Source organism: Rhipicephalus microplus, chromosome 3, assembly GCF_043290135.1.
Source record: "Rhipicephalus microplus isolate Deutch F79 chromosome 3, USDA_Rmic, whole genome shotgun sequence".
Taxonomy (NCBI): Eukaryota; Metazoa; Arthropoda; class Arachnida; order Ixodida; family Ixodidae; genus Rhipicephalus; species Rhipicephalus microplus.
The window spans coordinates 161,229,864-161,251,073 of NC_134702.1; the positions used below are offsets into that span (position 1 = coordinate 161,229,864).

The 21,210-nt window shown below is 47.1% G+C and overlaps 1 protein-coding gene across 2 annotated transcripts in view; it reads right to left on the bottom strand.

Annotated features, from left to right (window-relative positions):
- The window catches only part of LOC119170425 (uncharacterized), a 114,442-nt gene that overhangs the window by 54,394 nt on the left and 38,838 nt on the right, over nt 1–21,210 (bottom strand). For both annotated transcript variants that reach the window (XR_005109693.2, XM_075890393.1), the window contains exon 3: nt 7,261–7,428. Coding sequence is in view for 1 of the 2 variants with exons in the window: in XM_075890393.1 (XP_075746508.1) it covers nt 7,261–7,428 (168 nt within the window). In the remaining variant the exon portion in view is untranslated. The remainder of the gene's footprint in view (nt 1–7,260; nt 7,429–21,210) is intronic.

The following is a 21,210-nucleotide window of genomic DNA, read 5'->3' on the forward strand; positions in this document are numbered from 1 at the left end:
GTATGTCCACCCATCTGTCCGTCCGCTGGTCTATGTAGTTAACACTCCAAGCACCTCTATCTCACATCTTTTTATCATGTGTTCATTATATACAAGTACCACCATCCAGCAGACATTTTAAGGACTGCTCTCTCAGGTATGTGCCACCGGTGGTTACATACGACAACGGGACGCACAAGCCATCCCATAAAGAGCTTCACCTCTGAAACATGGTATTCTTAGCATAATGTTTCCTGAAATTATTTAGCATAAGGGGGGGGGGGGAGCAATCTGGCGCTGCGCTCGTTCAGCGACCATGAGAATTATGGGTATGACAAAGATTTGCCTAGTGTTCTTGCTTGCGGACGGCGAACGCACTTTGACTTCTATTATTTGCTGTGTTTTGGTTTTGTTTCAAAAAAAAGAAGAAACGGTTTTTCTACTTCGTGACCCGATTTGAAGTTGTAAACATGTAATATTAGGGTGGTCAAGCCTAACTGCCGAACATTTGCGATTGTTGTTTCGTGACAAAGCAGCTTCATGCCACGCGCAGCCAGAACGAACGTAAAATACGAAGACTAGGCAAATGCGTGTGATACACATAATTCTCATGCTCGCTGAAGCGCTATGCCTTGCAGCTCCCATAGACACTAGCGCTTGAGTTTCCTTTAGTGCATATTTAGAAAACGCTGTGATTCTTGAATTTTAGGTGTCTTTCCTCGGCACACAGCACTTATGAAGAATGTTTGTGCAGAAGTTCTCGGACATGGTCGAGGCTTCGAAGCAGTCCTCTGAAGTTGCATTACATATTTTTTCTCTCCATATTGAGAGTGAAGAAGCACTTTGTGTACGAAATGGGAGTAACTGGTGTCTGAAAAAAGAAAAGTGACATTTTTGAGAGCCTTTAGGAGGCCCTGTTATTAGCGTTTTGTCACCTTTGAAGTAGTCGAAAAACTCTCATTGATCCTTCAGCGCCCGCTTTATGTGCCGGTGAATCGGCGGTGTTCATCGCCTCTGGAGTGGCGGGTGAGACGCTCGTGTACGTGGGTTCAGATTCCCCACGGTGTAAACGGAAGGAGCCTTTGGCCCCATCAGCGAGTGGTCGATGGGACCTATTCAGCTACTGTGTTGTCCTGGCTGCTTCCTGGTCTTGTATGGGACCAGGGATTAGCGTGACAGCAGGTGCGTGCGTCATGCAACTAGTGCTGCCCCATTTATTCCGTCCGTCACATTTATAATACACTCTGGGCAACGCCCCTTTGATCAACACGCGATAGCATCAAAATCGGGCGAAGCCCCTTGAGCTTATTGTGCGTAGCGCAAGAGTGAGGCATGATACGAAACATCCTTTTTTCCTTAGGAAAACAAAGAAACTGTGCAGTTATTTACATATGCGGAAAACACGATAGCTGGAGGTGGCTGTGTGGACGGTTGAGACTGACAATGCTTGACGTCTCAGTGGGAAGGGCCACACTGGTAGTCGGGTAGCTGCGTCCCCAGCCGGCGGCCCTGGAGGATCTCTGCAGGTGTCAGTCCACATTCCAAAGGAGAGGTCCTGTAGGCCAAAAGAGCCAACCAAAAATCCTGTTTAGCCTCGGTAGCCTTTTTAAGAAGTCTCTTCACTGCCTGCACCCTCTTTTCAGATAGTCCATTAGAACGCGGGAACCCTGGACTTGAGGTTATGTGCTTGAAGTTGTAAGTGCGCGCAAATTAAGCGAATTCACTGCTCGAAAATTGAGGGCCATTGTCTGATAGCACCTCCATAGGTATGCCATAACGTGCAAAAATAGCACTAGTGGCGTTGACGACGGTCCTCTCAGTAGTGCCTCGGAGGGATTTGACTTCCGGGAAGTTTGATAATGCGTCGTAGACACACAGGTAGGACTTCCCGCCATAGCAAAAGAGGTCTATGCCTACGCGATACCACGGACCACATCACGGACCGCATCAGAAGTGGTCGCTTCGGCTGGCTGTACGCGTATTTTTTACATGTTGCACACCTCTCGGCGAATGCTTTAATTTCAGAGTTCATGCCAGGCCAGAAAACGAGACGACGAGCCCTAGCTTTACATTTGGCGATTCCCAAGTGCCCTTCATGGATCCTATGCAACGTCTCACTTTTCATGCTGATCGGAATTACGACCTTGAGCCCCTTAAACAAGACTCCTTTAATGGAAGAGAGCTCGGGTTGAAAAGGCTTCAGCGAGCCCTCTATTGATTCACCCGTGGTCAACTTCTTCAGCACTACTTTCAGATAGCCGTCTTTGGCAGTTTCCTCGGCCAGACGCTTCCACGTTCCCTCGCTGATAAATGAGGATGCCGTACTTACGACATGCACTTCTGCATCATCCGTGCTGACGTCATCCCTGCCTTCACTGCTGGGTGCTCTGAACAGCATATCTCCGAGCATGAGCTGCTTCCCTGGAACTAAATGCAGTTCAAAGTTATATCTAAGCAATCGCATGAAAAAACGTTGCAATCTGGGTGGCATGTCGCCGATCGCGTTCTTTGATATGGCAATCAAAGGGTGGTGGTCCGTTTCAATGATGAACGTTCGGCCGTACACAAAATGGTTGAACTTCTCGCAACCGTATGCAATGGCAAGAGCTTCTTTTTCTATTTGGGAATAGCGTGTTTCTGCTTCGGACAGCGTTCTTATCCCGTATTAGCTCCGTCCTCTCAGCTAATGTGGGAATAAATTTGCCGAAGTAGTTCACAATGCCTAGCATTCATTGTGCTGCTTGCTTGTCGCGTGGCTCAGGAATTTGCAGCATTGCCTCAATGAGTAAAGGATTCGGCCTGATGCTTTCCGCAGAAATTACATCGCCTAGGAAGCTTATCCGATTGACGCCAACGATGCATTTAGCTGGGTTAAACGTTATTCCTGCTTTTTCTGCCGCCTTCAGCACCTGCCTCAGTCGTTGGTCATGCTCTTGCCTTGATGATCCCCAGATAAGTATGCCATTGACATAGACTTTAGTTCCAGGCCAAGCCTCAAAGATGTCGATAAGGGCTTTTTGAAAGACCTCAGAGGCTGTTGATATGCCAAAAGGCAATCGCAAAAAACGGTAACGACCGAAAGACGTCGCGACAGTGCAGATTTTCAACGTTTTGTCATGCAGTGGAATTTGGTAGAATCCTGAATTGGCGTCTAGTCGCGTGAACACCTTAGCCCCTGCGAGCTCCGATTCGATATTTTCTCTCTTTGGCATTTCGAAGTGTTCCCGCTTTATGGCCTGGTTAATTTTACGCGGATCCAATCAAACGCGCAGTTTCCCGTCCTTCTTGCGCACTATGACGAGAGGGCTCACCCATTCTGTAGGTTCCGTGACCTTGACAATTATGCCTTCCCGCTCCATGCGATCCAGCTCCTTTCGAAGCGTCTCCCTCAAGGCCAGTGGTACTCGGTGGGCTGTCTGGACGACTGGGAGCGCTCCTTCGCGTAGGACCATGCGGTAGTAGCGTTGGAGACAACTTGTGCCAGAAAAAAAGATGGCAAAAGTCTTTCACTACTGCTTCGGAACTGGTTCGCGAAACGGTGTCCACCTGTCGCGCGATTATTCCGAGCGTCTCGCATGCCTGCAGACCGAGAATCGCTTGATTCCCTTGTGGGCAACGAAGAAGTCCTGAACGGAAGTACGGTCATTCAATGTCACTTCTTGCCTCACGATAACCATACGTTTGATCTCGTTTCCACCGTAGAAGCGTAAGACGGCACTGCTGGACTTTAACAGTGGCTTGGGGTTCATGCTTGCGTACAACGCAGCTGGGAGCAAATTAGCCTGAGACCCTGTGTTCACTTTGAAAGCAATAAGCTTTCCTTCCACTTTTGCCGCGACTATTCAGTATGATCGACTGCTCTTACTACCAATCGCAAGAATTTCAAAATCATCATCGCTTCCTTGCAGTTCACCTACTTGCGGCTTTGTTTTGCAGCATACGGCAAAGTCAATTTTCTTATGACATGCGCGGCATGTCTGTCCATACGCTGGGCATTTGTGCGATGCGTGCGCCCGACCACACTTTCGGCATTTACCGCTCTTCTTCTGCTTAGCCTGTGAACTGCCACTTGTCTTGTGCACGGTATCTACTGGTTTCTGCTCTCGCGTCCAGATTTCTTGGTTTGCTGCCGCTATCTCAGCTGTCTTGCATACTTCTTCGGCCTTTTGTAAGGTTAACTTGTCGGACAAAAGCTTCTCTCGAGTCTTAGCTTCGTTTGTACCAAAAAACAATTTGGTCTCTTATCATTGAATCTGCTCTCCGAAATTGCACGCTCCTGCCTTCGTTTTCAAGTCTCGTAAAAAATGTTCAAAAGGCTCACCTGGTTCTTGCTTTCGAGTACGGAACAGATAACGCTGATGTACCTCATTGACTTGAGACGCACAATAGTCGTTGAACTTTTTGATTACCACGTCGTAGTCATTCTTGTCCTGGTCTTCAGTGAAACTGAAGGTGTTGTACACCTCTATGGCTTCTTCTCTAGCGATGCTCAACAGCAGCGCAGTTTTCGTAGAAGCACGTCGTGCTTTTGTAGGCTCTGTCGCTGTCAAAAAGAGCTCGAAGCGTTGCTTGAAAAGTACCCATCGCTTGCCTATATCACCTTCCAACCACAGCGGCTCTGGAGGCTTCACTAATCCTATGCTGGCAATCCTCGGGTGGGCGGCTGGGGTTACGGCCTAGATGCTTCTGAGACCATGTATAGGACCAGGGATCAGCGTGACAGCAGGTGCGTGCGTCAGGCAGCTAGTGCTGCCCCGTTTATTCAGTCCGTCACATTTAAATACACTCTGGGCAACGCCCCTTTGATCAACACGCGATAGCATCAAGATCGGGCGAAGCCCCTTGAGTTTATCGTGCGTAGCGCACGAGTGAGGCGCGATATGATACAGGGCTCACAAGGGCCTTCGGTGGGGCAGAGTGTAAGGGCATCTGAGGCTGCTCCCCGTAAAGGGGATGGCGGTGTTTGAAATTGAAATTGACAATGAAATTGAAATTTTACTCCGGAACAAAGACATGTTGCGAGGAGGGCAGGTGAGAGCTGTGAAAACAGCTTGGGTAGCTCTGGCCCACCAGTACACAAGGTAGCCGAGAAGACGTGCTGCTAAAGACAAACAAAATAAAATTGTTTCGCAATGTGCATCAAAAAATAAATAATGAAAGATTACAATACAGAAATGAAACATGGGGTCACCAGATCTCCTCATTATGCAAACATTATTTGCAACTGTTTTAGTGGTATTCTAGATATGTTATTGTTATTTTTCCTGAGAAGGCAGTTTAGAAGTCAAGGCAGCTGAAACTTTGACATTTGATTTTCGTATTTTGTTGTACATTTTGATATATACCACACTCCAGGATGACGTGCAATATAAGCCGGACAATTTTTCTTCAGCCTAGCTATTGTAGCAGTCATATCTGTATTTTTAAATAAAGCGAATTTATATAAACGACTTAGTTTGTAATCATATATTGATTCAACCTGAATGGTGAAGCTATTTTTAAACGATTCTGCTATGTGGAAGCGATGTGGTACTTTAACGGCAAGACGCAGAGCTTCCTTTTGCAAAATAGTAAGGTTGCCAACGTTTGCATTTGTCGTGACGAACCATAACGAAAAGACCTAATTCAATAAAGAAGGAAACGAGTTATATATGAGCATGTTTGCAGAAACAAGAAAATAGTAGCAATGGTGGCGCATAACACCAATCATCTGAGATAGTTTAGTAATATATTAGGATTCACGTGATCATACCATGTCATGTATATTGAAAAATACACTCCTAATGATTTAAAACTTATGATTACTTCGGTTTCTATGTTATCTGTGCCTTGGTACTCTAGGCGTGTCCAGGGCACCGTCGAAGGCCGTAGTGGTGCTGACCCCCTCGCACCACTTCGGCATGGGACGAAGTTGTGCGAGGGGGTGTGCTGCCTCGACCGAGTCCTTTAAAGGTCTAATCACCCGGCATTGGCTCAACCCTGCGGGAACCACGCGTACCGGTTATCATGCGATAGCACCACGCGTTGCGCAGAAGGGGCGGGCGTGGCCCATTGGCGCTCCTCAAAAGGGCCTGCGTGATGGCCGGGTGAGAGACGCCTTGGCTGCCACGAAGACTTGAAACTTTCACCCACACTGCCTGAATGCTGCTTCACAGAATAATGATCGCTGCATAGATGTCTCGCCCCTGAGCCGGCCGTGCCGTTTACCTGGTGGAGTAATTAGGTGTTGATATATGTTTCCACATGAAGCCTCCGGCGTGCTTGCTTTGCCCACAGGCAAGACGCAGCAAGCCCGATACTCACCGTTGGCACCCATCGTGGTTTTTGCATTGGCCGTGGGAATGGCATAGTGGACGTGGGCCAGGACTTCTGTTTAGTTGCCGAGCTGTCGACTACAGGACCTTTTTTGTGCATGTTTTTTGTGTGGCGTTTTTCCTCCACAGGGCACAGGCAGACGAAAATCAGCTCTGTTCAAGGACGATCTTGCCCACCGGCGACAAGAAGAATTCATCTCTCCAGCTGGCGAAACTGCTGCAGGCACATCCATTGAACATATTTCAGCGTGTCGCTGAGTTATGCAACATGGGCATAGACCACGTGAGCAGTCTGGCCGTGGAGCTACAAAGAGTACGTGAGCCACATCTCGGACCACAGGCCGAGCCACCCACGTGTACAGGCTGACTTTCTAGACGAAATAGAAAGCTATGATATTGCTGCGGCAGCCTAAGAAGCGTACGGGATAGCTCGAATACTGCCGCCGGCTTTACGCGATGCCAAAGGACAGTGGTGGTGGCTACAATCGCCTTTCACCACACGGGCACTTTCTGAAGGCATTCCGGCAAGCTGATGGCAGGGAGGACGAGAAAAATGTCTGACGTGCGTTCACAGCACTTCCCCATATTATAAGTCTGCATTGAATGGCCGCAAGCACAGAGGAGTGCACAGAGGAATTTCAACCACACGAACGTGTACGAAGCGTTAAGCTGCCAACTCCTTTCACACTTCACATTGTGCAATCAGGATCTTCTGCCACGTGACACCGTGTCCCCTAAGAGGCTCTAAACCACCTCTGATATTTTGTTCAAACATTTTGAGTGAACATTGTGTGCAGAATGCCGTCTTGATCACTGATGCCACTCGAGGCAGTGCTAAAGACTTGGCGTCTCAACAGAGGTGCGAACACCTGTGAGACTTCGCTGCTAACAATCGTAGTGGATGCGCACATACATTTAATCAAATGAGAACCTGAAATCATGTTCTCAGTGTTACTTGAATACTTACTTGTTTGACCGTCCCATTGCAGGATTTCGGCACTTTCAGCATTTCTGAGGCTCTCGTAACTTTCAGACCTTTCGGAGATTCCGAATACAGAACCGTGTGGCGCTTCAACGTCAAGATCATCACTTCTGACTGTGGGTCCATCACTATCCAAGGCATCGGGAGGGTTGTCTGAAACATTTAGTGAAGAAACAAGGAGGAATATATTGGCCCTTTGTGCATTATCTAAGAAGTATTGAAGGTAAAAATCATCTCAGTTCAGCTCTCTCTAGCTGTAGGTAAATTGTGGTAAAATACCGCTAATCTTTGTACTAACCGCCACTATGACACATAGTCTCCATTATTGCCTCTTCGCCCCTCCTCTACGCTTTTCAGAGGCAACCGTTAGTCTCCTTTCAGGGTGCTCTCAAAAACACACAGCTGGAATTTTTCTTTGTCTGTGGGTTGTTGATGTTTTTTGTGCTCTTGGTTTCTAGCCGGGGCACCACGTACTAATAGTGGTGCGCGCTTTGATTTATGTGGTGTGAGCGCTGCACCGTGCTATGACTGGAGCAACGAGTGCGAAAATGGTTCTCCGATTTTAATAATACCTCATTGTATATGCTAAAATATGCGCTAAAAGCAGTGGCTACACAATGTTACACGAAAAAAGGTTTGATCTGATAAGGAAGCCCGCAGAAAACTGGCGGCTCACTACCACTGAACATACGTATTCACAAGCAAGTGTTTGGTGATTGGCCTCGCCATGGACCCGAGCCAACGAGGGGGTTTTCGACCTCCGCTTACGTGTCGCCGTGCGTGGCTTCGACGTGTTTAGAGAAAGGGGGACCCTGGGGGTTGAGCCAACGCCGCGTGAGGGCATTTTTAGGGTCCTCCGGCTGAAGCAACGCACCTCTTTGGCCCCGGGCTTCAAGTAAACAGTGCCCCTGGGGCGACCCACCCAGGGGAACCGTCAGTTACCTTTTCTTTTCTCTTTCTCTCTCCCTACAATTTTGTTTTTCTCTGTATTTTACTCTTTTCTGACTTCTACTTTTGTCAATTACTTCTACTTTTTCATTACTTCTAGTGTTGCTCAACCTAGGGCAGTTACAATATATTAGAGCGGTGATGCATACTTGGTGACACTAAGAGTTTGTTATTCAACCTTTTAGCGTTCCCTTGTTGGGCTCTATGCTAGGAAGCCACCATCGCACCGAACTTTACAGTCTTTATATGGCAAATGATTTCCTTTGTCTCCTGATTGCTCCCCGAAAAGGTGACGCATCGAAGACACGTTTATGCTAAACAGTTCTTACCAGATCCAACCAAAGGATCAAACTGTTTATTTATTTGGCTGAACCACTCAATGAATAGTCCGAGTACAGCAGCACATTCTGGCACTAATATATATATATATATATATATTTATACATACTTATATATATATATATATTTATATATATATCTATATATATGAATATATATATATTTATATATATATCTATATATATGAATATATATATATATATATATATATATATATATATATATAAAGGAACGTGTTCTTGGGGGGCCTCGATCATTGACATATATAAGTACGTGATTTCTATGCTCTGTATTCCCAGCGAAGGCCGGTCCCCCGTCCGAAACGTGAAACTAAACCGTGCTAAAACGGTCGTTTTGGGTGAATTACGCTTCTTTCTACACTATCAGAGCCCGCGTGATAGTCATTATAGTCCTTCTACTTACCCACAACGGCTCTTGTCACGAAAACGTCAGAGTACATCATTTTAAACTATCCCCAAGAAGAAATTTCTACGGTCACCATTGCTGATTCTTAGTCCAGTACGTCCGCCAGCAATTCGACCCATGTTCAAGAGGGACTCCCACTTCATCTCTCAAGTGGGTGCGCACAACTCCGGCGTGCGGTCTTTAGTTGACCTTGTGCCAGAAACCGCGACCGCCCTCGTTCTCCACGTTGGTAAGAACGACATCGCTTCAACAAGTGCTTCTGTAGCATTCGGAAGATACCGATCCTTGCTGGCGCTCGTCATGAACTCCAAGCCTCACATTTCAAGGATTTACGCTACACTCGTTCTTCCACGCTGTCTTAACCATCGTAATAGGAACCGAAACCTTGCTTTTGTTTACTGGTGTAATATGACTGCCATGAACTTCAATCGACTGCTATGCAGCTACAGCAGGCGCTCCAGGAAAGCTTTTTTCGTCGATTATGGTCTCCACTGGCTGCTGCTGACATGTGTGTTGGAAGCTGAGTGTCTTTATCTGTGCTTAGAAGGTGTTGCCATCATCGCCAGCAACATTCGCGAGCTCTGCTGCAAACGTTTTCAAGGAACTACTTTATCATAGCACGACTGCCCACCGTGTGAACCCCCACAACGCTCCACACAGACATCTCCCGGTAGACGCAAACAGACATCCCGTTTGGGTGCTACACACAACTCCACTTCTTCAAGTCAAGACACAACCCGGCGAAACCGAACTGAGGCTCCCGCCACCGTGCCTCATCGCTACCCTACCCGCCGAAACGCCAGTCGAGGGAGTGCGACCGACTGACGGCAGGCGCCTGCGTTTAAAAGCACTGTATCAAGTCTTCCTTCGCGAGAGTTCTCAAAAGCTATGAAAATTGCAAAGTTCGTTCTGAGCTACACGTATCCTCACTTACGAGCTACTTGAATGCTACGGTAGTCCCGAAAGGTTAACGAATAAGATTCAAACCAACTCTTTTCGAACTTTCGGCCTCTAACAAAGCAAAATGGCAAGAAGTGTTAAGTAAAGCGTCTTTAGATCTCATACACATTATTATTAACCTTTATTAGTCTTGCAAGCAAAACATTAGGCATAGAAAAGCTCGCCTGTTAAATAAGCTAGGACAGCATGAGTATGAACGTATCATTGCCCATGAAGAACGTAAGCTTACACGTTAAACACAACTAAACACAAGAAGTTTCTAGGTGATGGTTTAAGTACGCACAAGCGCGAATTTGAGGCGACCAAACGCGCTTCAATACATTTTATTGGTATGATAGATCAGTCTTCTCAAATCGATAGCAACGTTGTAAACTTTTCGAAAATAGTTCTATCGAACGAACAAGTGGGCGCTCTGTCAAGGGGCCTCAACTTTTGCCTCCCTTCAGGTGGCTTCAATGAGTTTCAACTTCTGAAGGATCTACACAATTTTCTCATAATTTGCGCCTCAGAGAATACTATCATGACCGCTGAAGCCTGAACAAAACCCGACCTGCACTACCGACATACAAACAATGTACACCTCCTTCACACCATGACATTTGCCTAGACATGTACATAAACGCTGTACAACTGGACGTTTTGGCTGCCTATAAGAAAACGATGCCTTACCGCCACGTTTTGTCTAAAAAGACAAAGTTGCTCTCAAAGAATTGTCGACAAATTGTGACATCGTCATTAAACCAGCCGATAAAGGGAAGGGGGCTATTGTGATTCTCAACACGGTTGATTATATAAATGATGCCGAAAGGCAACTTTCAGACCACACCTTTTACAAAGCTTTACCCTCCGATCCTACCAGCGAATTTAAATCGAATCTTAAGGAAGAACTTACATCTCTACTATAACATGTTAAATTGGGCGAAAAGACAGTCCGCTCTTTGGTACCACTCAGTCCCGTAACGGGAAGATTTTACATGCTTCCTAGAATTCACAAGCATAACAATCCGGTTGCCCCAGCATTTCTGGAATCGGCACTGTCACCGACAATTTATGTCGCTACGTTGACTCCCTCGTAAACAAGATTCCAGCCACATTTCCGTCATTCATCAAAGACACCAATCATTTCCTTCAAGAAATTGTAGATCTTCACGTTCCACCTGGTACAATGTTAGTAACGCTGGACGTGACATCACTATACACCAACATATCACATAAAGGTAATATTTCTGCAGTAATAAAACCCTATGAAAGTTCCCCTTTTGATAAACCTAGTGAGAAAGTAGCGCTTGGTGCTTTTTTGAAACTGATCCTTGCATTAAACAATTTTGAGTTTAACAACATTAACTGCGTACAAGTTAACGGCACCTCAATGGGTACGAAAGTAGGCCCTAACTACGCCAACATTTTGATGGGCATTCTGGAAGGCGAATATTTCGGTAAAACCATTCAACCTCATTATTATAGGCGCTTCATTCATGATATTTTTCTTGTATGGACGCATGACGAAGCAAGTCTGCTTGGTTTCATTCAAAAGTTTAATTCTTTCCATTCGTCTATTAAGTTCTCGCAGCAATTTTCGTGCACTTCTGAAAACTTTCTCGATGTCATAGTTACTATTTTAAAGGAAACTTGCCACAAAGATGTTCTGCCAGCCCACTGACTGGCATCACCTGCTACATTCTTAGAGCGGCCACCCCCGGCATTGCGAAACAGGAATATCCTATAGCCAGGCTCACCGTTTTAAACGATTGTGCTCTGACCGTACAGATTACATTGGAAGTTGTACTAGGCTGAAATGTTCTCTAGTAAAAAGAAAGTACCCAAAAAACTAATAAACGATGCCATAACTCAAGCCGACTAATTGAACTGCACCGAGATTCTGAAAGGAAGTGACGGGAACGATAGCTCTAATCAAACTAATCTTGTTCTAACATTTTCATCGTCAGCTCCGAAGGTCTCGCTATATTGAAACGGCACCACAACATCTTGACACAAAGTAATAATTTTAAAAGAAATCTTTTCTGGGCCACCTCGTGTTATTTACCAATGGCCAAAAAACCTTCACGACATGTTAACGTCATCTAAGATTGGTGCCCGTAAAGAGTGTGGCTGCGCCGCTTAGAACAAACCGCAGTGCAAAGTATGTGTGCACATGCAAACCACGCAAAACTTCCCGAGCACGTCTTCGTATTTTAATTAAAGATTCATGATATATTTGACTGTGACACTAATAAAGCCGTGTACTTGTTGGAATGGTGTGCCTGTTTACATTACATTGGTCCCAATAACTTCCCCTATACATTCCTTGGCATTATTGTCTGTTAGATCTCATCATTATTGTGCCAAAGCATGGAAAAACGAGCCCTTAGGATACACTTCAAACTATTATTCATTAACGAGGGTCTTGTACTCACAGACTTGGTGCCGCTAGGTTGCATACGAGGGACTATTGGTCTGCTGCCAGCTCGTAATAAGTTCACGTGCTACGTGACGACACACAAACTCTTAAAAAGAGTGTTCCACACTCGCCACTATGACTACACTCTCACGTTAAAATTCAGGTATAAACCCAATAAAGTGGCTGGGTAAGTAGCCGCCGTGATAGCTCAGTAGTAGAGCATCGAGCGCGTAATTCCAAGGCTTTAAATTCGATTCCTGCTCACGGCAAGTTTTTTTCACCTAATTTTCCTTCTTCTTATTTTTAATACATTGGTTCTAACATCCTTATCGGTGGAATCGACAATGTCTTAATCATCAAAGCACAGTCTTTTGAAGCGAAGTGCTTGACTGTATGGTACACTCGTCTTACAATGTTTAGCGTGTGTACTTTTGAAATACACGTTCCTTCACTGCTGTGATTACATTTCGGTAATATCGGCCACAGCAGTTAGGTAGTTGTCCCGAACGCATGCACACATTGTTGCCACAATGTGACATCAATGAAGATATGCTCGTGCATACTTCAATAAAAACAAACGTGCCTTGGCACTGTATAGCTTTTTTCATTGTTTTATTTGTTCCCAAACGTTCCCAAATGATAAGTGTCCTACATAATATTTGTAGGTTATGTTGTCACGTCACCTTGCCTTCCCGTATACTCTATTGCGCACTCCTGCTCTGCTATCTATACTATCACCATACTAAATGCTGCGCATCTCTGAATATCTGTTTGTTAACATGTACAATTATGAAAATATGTTAAGAGTGATTATTCACAATAGGGGGCCCCTATGTCATGTCCTTAAGAAGTGCGTATTACTGTCAAATGCATGCATGCCCTGACGAAGGCAGGTTCCCGGCTGTAACGTTGGCAATAAAGTGTTTTTTGTTTGCTCGTCCGCTTCATTTGATGACCTATAACACGACCGAATATATATATATATATATATATATATATATATATATATATATATATATATATATATATATATATATATATATATATATATATATATATATATATATATATATATATATATATATATTGCTACGGTATGAGCCGCGCTGCAGTAAGTGCCGGGTAGGTAGAAGAGAAAGGCGACGTTGTCTGGTGCGGCCTGAGGACTCCATCTTTACCGCGACTGCCGAATTTTATCCTCACCCTGTAAATAAATCCATCCATCCTTCATTTCAACCGTAACAGTTTTGTGTTGGAGGCACCGGGTAATCAACCAAGCAACACGACGCTTCAAGCGCTTGAGCTACGATGAAGCCGCTGCCTTTCTGGACTGCCCCCGTTACCACTGGCAGCTGAGATGTCTTACGGCGAACAAGGAAACCAGATCCCCGCAGCTTCAGATTTTCTTCCATTCCCAGCAGCACCGCTAGTACCAGGTTCGCGTACGGCTGGTCCCTGGTTGCGTCAGGATCTGATAGTGCCTCGCACATTCGGTGGCGAATCTGGCGAGGACGTGGATGCCTGGCTCACACACTACAAGCGGTTGAGCAAATACTACCAGTGGGGCGCGGCGACCCAGCTGACCAATGTAGTATTTTTCTTAACGGACACAGCACTCATGTGGTACGAGAACCACGAAGATGCCCTCACGTCATGAGATCGCTTCGTTTCCGAAATAAGAGCGTGCTTCGGAGACTCCGTAGCTAAAAGGAAGCACGTGAAACAAACGTTACTGCAGACAGCTCAGATCTCTGGAGAGACGTGCACGACCTATGTCGAGGCAATCTTGAAGCTCTGCAAGATTGTCATTCCTTCTATGTCAGAGGAAGACAAAGTTGGCCACCTGTTCAAGGGCATTGCCGAAGACGTGTATCAGTTCCTCATCAGCAAAGACAGCCTTGCTACGGTAACCGACGTCATAAGCCACTGTCGCACATTCGAGACCCTGAAGATGCGACGTATCACCCCCAAGTTCGGTCGCCTACCGAAAATAACCACCGTGGCAAGTGTTGACAAATACACGCCGCCTGATATTGCGTCGACAATACGCCAGATCGTTCGAGAAGACCTCACTCGACACGCTCGCCCGACGCCGTACGAAGCTGCACCCGCGCCGCCTCCTTCTCGCCCTTCCGTGTCAATTGCCGCAGCAGGCAACGATGACTGCAACTACAGGCCACTCTCACACCGAGGTCACAGCGCAATAACTACCCGCTGCCGAGGTACGAAGACCGCTTCAGTAACCCCCCTCAGCCAGCCAACCCCATTACGACCCGAACGAAGATGTACCCGCACCACCACCACGTCAGCGCAATGCCTTCCAGGAGTACAATGCATACCGCCAAGCCCCCGTGTGCTACCGTTGCGGTATCAATGGGCATGTAGCTCGGTTCTGTCGTCGACAGAGAGAGCCGACATCCCAATATCGTTCCCCATCAGAGTTTCCGCCAGCGGGCACTGGTCACAACAACGGTCATTGGCCCGCCTATTCCAGGAGTACCTCACGGCGGGGAAATCACCGTGGCAGTTCTCCCGCTTCTGACCGTAGTTTGACGCCTCCATCTGGCCGACTGCATCGTTCCCCTTCGCCGGGACGACGCCGGTCATCACCGCCGCCACCGGGAAACTAACCAGCTCGACTGATGGAGGTGAGGTCGCACAACAGGATTTGCCTCAGATGCCACCGCCAGTTATATAGTCCAAGAACAAGATACGTGTGGAAATATATGGTTTTGTACAAGTTCTTTGGTGGACACTGGTGCTACGATATCAATTATGAGTCTTTCTTTCAAAAGTCGCATTGGCCGCAAAGTTATGTTTTCTTGGGGCGAATCAACAAGGTTTCGTGGTGTTGGTGGAGAACTACTTCATCCTGTCGGAGTTTGTGCCGTCAGTGTCTCATTGGCAGAAAAGGTGTTCCCAACAGAGTTTCTTGTGCTGCAACGGTGTACCCACGATGTGATTCTCGGTCTTGACTTTCTCCAAGGATGTGGCGCTTTCTTCGACTGTAAAAGCGGTCAACTTCCCGTCAGCGGTGACATTGTTCCCGCCCTCGTCAATGAGGCGCCGCAGGCCGCGAAGGACGTTCTGATTGTTTCCGATGAGCTGACAGTGCCGCCATGGTCAATGAGGTCAGTTGTGGTATTCGCCCCAGAATCTGCCACTTCTTTTGACGCCATCGTTGAACCTGCCATCGTTCAATGTGCTAAGAAAGGCATACTCGTGCCTCGTTGTTTGGTATCTGTTGATGAAAGAGCAACCTTTCTGTGGGCACTGAACTGTTCGCCAATGCAGGTTGTGCTCCCTCGAGGAATGAAGCTTAGCGTCTTCGATGATACCACTGAAGGTTCTGTAGCGGTCGTAAACAACGATGAAAGCGAGAAAGGTACAGTCTCTGGCAAGCGCAGTTGCTCTTACGAGTTGCACATCCTAGACATGATTAAAACCACTTTGCGGTCACGCGAGCAGCAGACGTTACGTCATCTGTTGAGGCGACATGCTTCTGTGTTCGACTTTTGCCAAGAGGACAAGCCACTAGATTTACCATGTTCTCGTGCTCACCACAGGATTGACACCAGCATTGCCCATTCGATCCGACAAAAGCCTTACCGAGTGTCGTCATCAGAACGAAAAGTTATTGCTGACCAGGTTCAGGAAATGCTGAAGAAGGGTGTTATTGAAGAGTCGTGTAGCCCATGGGCAGCACCGGTCATCTTGGTTAAGAAGAAAGGTGGTGCCTGGCAGTTCTGCGTTGATTACAGAAGACTCAACGCCGTGACTAAAAAAATGTATATCCGCTGCCTAGGATTGACGGCGTTATTGACTGCTTACACTCTGCTTCATACTTTTCTTCAAAAGACCTACAATCAGGATATTGGCAGATACCTATGCACCCTTCAGACAAGGAGAAGACCGCATTCGTGTCGCCTGATGAACTGTACCAATTCAATGTGATGCCGTATGGGCTTTGCATTGCCCCCGCCATTTTTGAAAGGTTTATGGACTCTGTCCTTCGTAGTCCTGAATGGGAGGTGTGCTTATGCTACCTGGATGACGTCGTCATTTTTGGGCGTACTTTTGAAGAGCACAACGTCCGTTTAGGTCTTGTTTTAGACTGTGTCGGAAAGGCTGGCTTGATTTTGAACTGCCGGTTTCGTGAACGACAAGCTTTAGGCCTCGGTCACCTAGTTGATAAAGATGGTGTCAGGCCGGATCCCCGCAAAATCAAAGCAGTCGGCACATTCAAACCACCCCAGACACTGAAGGAACTTCGCAGCTTCTTGGGCCTATGTTCCTACTTTCGCCGCTTTGTGCCCCGATTCGCAGACGTAGTACACCCACTGACGAGCTTGTTGCGAAAAGACAGCCCATTCGAATGGACACCTGATTGTGATGCTGCATTTTCTGAACTGAAATTTCTAATAACATCTGAGCCTATTCTTCGTCATTTCGATCCTTCTGCTCCTACAGAAGTGCACAGTGATGCAATTGGAATTGGCATCGGAGGTGTGCTTGTTCAGCGCCATGATAATGCAGAGCATGTTGTTGCTTTTACGAGTCGATCTTTAAGCAAGGCTGAAATGAATTATATGGTGACCAAGCAAGAATGTTTAGCGGCTGTATTCGCCATTCAGAAGTTTCGATGTTACATCTACGGTCGTTCATTCACGATTGTGACAGACCATCATTCATTATGTTGGATTGTTACCCTCCGAGAGCCTTCTGGCCGCTTTGCTCGATGGGCTTTACGCCTTCAAGAATTTGACTTCAGCATTTTGTGCAGAAGTGGACGACGTCATTCGGACGCTGATTGCCTTTTTCGCCTACCTATGACCATGACGGAGGACAGCGCAGATACCCTTGACATCTGTTTTGCTGCGGTCTCTCACACGTTTCCTGACGCCAATATCTTCAAACGAGAAAAATTGAGTGATTTATCTTTAGGCCCTTTGTTCGTTGACACTCGGAATTTCAAAGGCAGTGGTCGCTTTCGCATTTGTGATGGACTGTTGTGCAAAACGAATTACTCAGCAACCGGCGCACGTTATTTACTCGTTGTACCTCAAAGTCTTCGATGCGACGTTCTCCGTACTATGCACGATGATCCAATGTCAGGACAGCTTGGGTTCATTCACACCCTGCATCGAGTGCAGCAGCGTTTTTTACTGGCTCCGAATGCGAGATTTCACGAAACAATACGTCTCGAGCTGCGAGAATGGCCAGCGCCACAAACGACCTACCAGTGCACCGCACGGCCTTCTTCATCCCGTAGAACCGCCTACTACGCCTTTCGAGCAGGTGGCCATAGACTTACTGGGCCCGTTTCCGCGATCTTAGAACAACAATCGCTGGAAAATAGTGCGCGTCGACCATGTACCAGATACACCGAAACCGCTGCGATACCATCTTCTACAGCTGATGGCGTTGCTGCCTTTTTGTTACGCTCCGTTGTTCTTCGTCATGGTCCACCTCAAGTAATCATCAGTGACCCTGGTCGCCAATTCATCGCGGATGCTGTGGAAGAATTGCTTCGCCTCACAGTTCAGACATTCGACGCCATACCATCCCCAGACAAATGGTCTTCTAAAACGTACCAATCGAACTTTTACTAACATGCTCGCAATGTACGTCGCGTCCAATCACAACAACTGGGATGAGATCTTACCATTTCTTACTTATGCATACAATACAGCGAAGCACGAGACCACGGACTTCACGCCCTTCTACCTCCTCTACGCTCAATCACCACGCAGCTCCCCTGATACAATCCTTCCATTTAAGCTCCATACCAATGAGTCCGTGGCCGAAAGATTGTGCTTGGCTGAAGAAGCCCGCCAAATTGCTCGCTTGCGCACACTGGCATCACAAGATCGCTCCAAGCAACGATACGACCAACGCCATGATGCCATTTCATTCCGCAAAGGTGAATTCGTGTGGTTGTGGACCCCCCAACGAAAACCTGGTTTATGTCAGAAGCTATTACCGCAGTACACAGGCCCCTACGTCATTGTAGATCGCTTGACTGACTTGACGTACGATGTGGCACGCTCGACGACACCTTCTCGTCGGTCAAATCGAACGCAGTTGGTGCACGTGGCTCGCCTCAAGAAGTTTCATCCCCGCAGTAGCATAAACTCGTCCAGCGGGCTTCATCTGTTAACCGGGGATTGCTACGGTATGAGCCGCACTGTGTTATGTGCCGGGTAGGTAGAAGAGAAAGACGACGTTGTCTGCTGCGGCCTGAGGACTCCATCTTCACCGCGACTGCCGAACTTCATCCTCACCCCTGACCTTGTAAATAAATCCACCTATTCTTTATTTCAACCGTAACAATGTATATATATATATATATATATATATATATATATATATATATATATATATATATATATATATATATATATATATATATATATATATATATATATATATATATATATATATATATATATATATATATATATATATATATATTTATATATATATATATATTTATATATTGTGATGACGTTTATTCGAGCAGAGAAGTCGCAACACGGTCGCGACGGAAAACGCGCGTGTGGCAAGTGTGCTCTGCTTGCGTGAGAGCTTGTGCTGCCTTTGCAGCACAAGCTCTCACGCAAGCAGAGCACGGGGCTTTTCGTTATCTTCCGAAGGTGCATACGCGTTGGTGCGTATGCTCCACTACAATACCCCCGGGGTGAAGGGTAGCCATTCTGGCGACTCAGGGAATAGGCAAAATGAGGGGGTCGTAGTAGAGCTTGAGACGGTCGAGGTGTATGGTCTCGCGTCCTCACCAGCGCAAATCTGGTGATTGTGTTAGTGGCTCGATGATGTAATTCACCGGGGAGGTCGCGTCAATGACACGGTACGGACCATGGTACCAGGCCAGAAATTTAGAAGACAGGCCATGAACGTGCGGGGGCACCCAAAGCCACACAAGGGAGCCAGCACGAAACGTAGGAGCTATGTGGTGAGCGTCGTCGTGTCGAGTCTTTTGTAGACCTTGAGCCTCACTTCTCTGAGACCGAGCCACCTGACGGCAGTCTTCAGCGTATCTGGCGACTTTCAAAAGCGGGAAGCACTCAGATGCATCGGGGCGGTACGGGACTATAGGGTCGAGTGGGTGGGAAGGTTCGCGGCCGTACAATAGAAAGAACGGGGAAAATCGGTAGTCGCTTGCGTCGCGGTGTTATAAGCGAAGGTAACAAAAGGCAATACAGCGTCCCAGTTAGTGTGGTCGGAAGAGGTGTACATCCTCAGCATGTCGCCAAGTGTGTGGTTGAACCACACCATTTGTCTTCGGATGGTATGCGGTAGATTTCCTGTCGATGATGTTACATTGAGTGAGGATAGCTTGGATGACCTGCGACAGGAATACTCGACCCCTGTCACTGAGTAATTCCCGCGGAGCACCATGGCGTAAAATGAAGCTGCGGAAAATGAAGAGTGCAACTTCATGGGCGGTCGCTGCCGGTAGAGCTGCAGTCTCACCGTAGCGTGTCAGAAGATTGACTCCGACAATAATCCACCGGTTTCCATAGCTACTATATGGGAGGGGGCCATAGAGGTCAATCCACACGCGGTCGAATGGGCGAGCCGGACACGGAAGCGGCTGTAACATGCCAGTAAGGTGCCGCGGAGGTGTCTTGTTCTGTTGGCAAGTGGTGAAAGACTGAACGTATTTCTGCACAAAGCGATACATTCCTCGCCAGTAATATTGTTGGCACAGCCTTTCGTAGGTTTTCAGAACACCTGCGTGAGCACTTTGTGGATCTGCATGGAAATTCATGCAGATGTCAGAGCGCATATGAGTTGGGACAGCAAGGAGGCATTTCCGACAACCAGGCATGTAGTTGCGGCGGTACAGAATGTTGTCTCGTGAGGAAAAGTGGGCTGCTTGCTGGCGTAGCGCACTCGTGGAAGGGACAGCAAACAGATCGGCAAGGTAGTCGACTAACAAGGCAAGGTATGGGTCTTTTCGCTGCTTCGAAAGCATGTCAGTGGTGTCGAGTCGTGACAAGGTGGTAAAAGGGGGTGACAAAGAAGCCACATCTGGTGTTATTGGCAATCGGGAAAGTGCATCGGCGTCCGCATGCTTGCGACCAGAATGATATACGACACGGATGCCGTATTCCTGCAATTGAAGTGCCCAACGCCCCAGACGTCCGGACGGGTCTTTAAAGGTGGACAGCCAACATAGAGCGTGGTGGTCTGTGACCACGTTGAAAGGACGGCCGTGAAGGTATGGGCGATACTTTGTGAGCACCCAGATTATGGCCAAACACTCTTTCTCTGTCACGGAATAATTCAATTCAGCCTTCTTGAGAGCGCGACTTGCTTAAGCGACTACGTAGTCGATTTGGGTGCCTTTCCCTTGTGCCCAAGCTGCACCAAGACCAACGCCACTTGCACCAGTGTGAATTTCTCTGTTGCAGCAGTGGGGTCGTAGTAACGAAGAATAGGTGGTGAGGTCAGCAGGCGGCGCAGCTGGCGAAAGGCGTCGTCACATGCAGGTGACCATGCAGATATACCTTTGCTGTTGGAAAGCAGACTAGTCAGAGGTGCGATGATGGACGCGAAGTTGCGCAGGAAGCGACGAAAGTAAGAGCAAAGACCAAAGAAACTTCATAGGGTTTCAGTGATGTTGGCATTGGGAAGTCAGCGACAGCTCGAAGCTTATCGGGACCCGGAAGAACACCGTCTCTTGTGATGACGTGTCCCAAGATGGTTTGTTTTCAGGCTGCGAAGTGGCACTTCTTGGTGTTCAGTTGTAGGCCTGCAGAAGTTACACACGTCAGAATCTCATGGAGACGACGAAGATGTGTCGGGAAATCAGCTGAAAAGACTACGATGTCATTTAG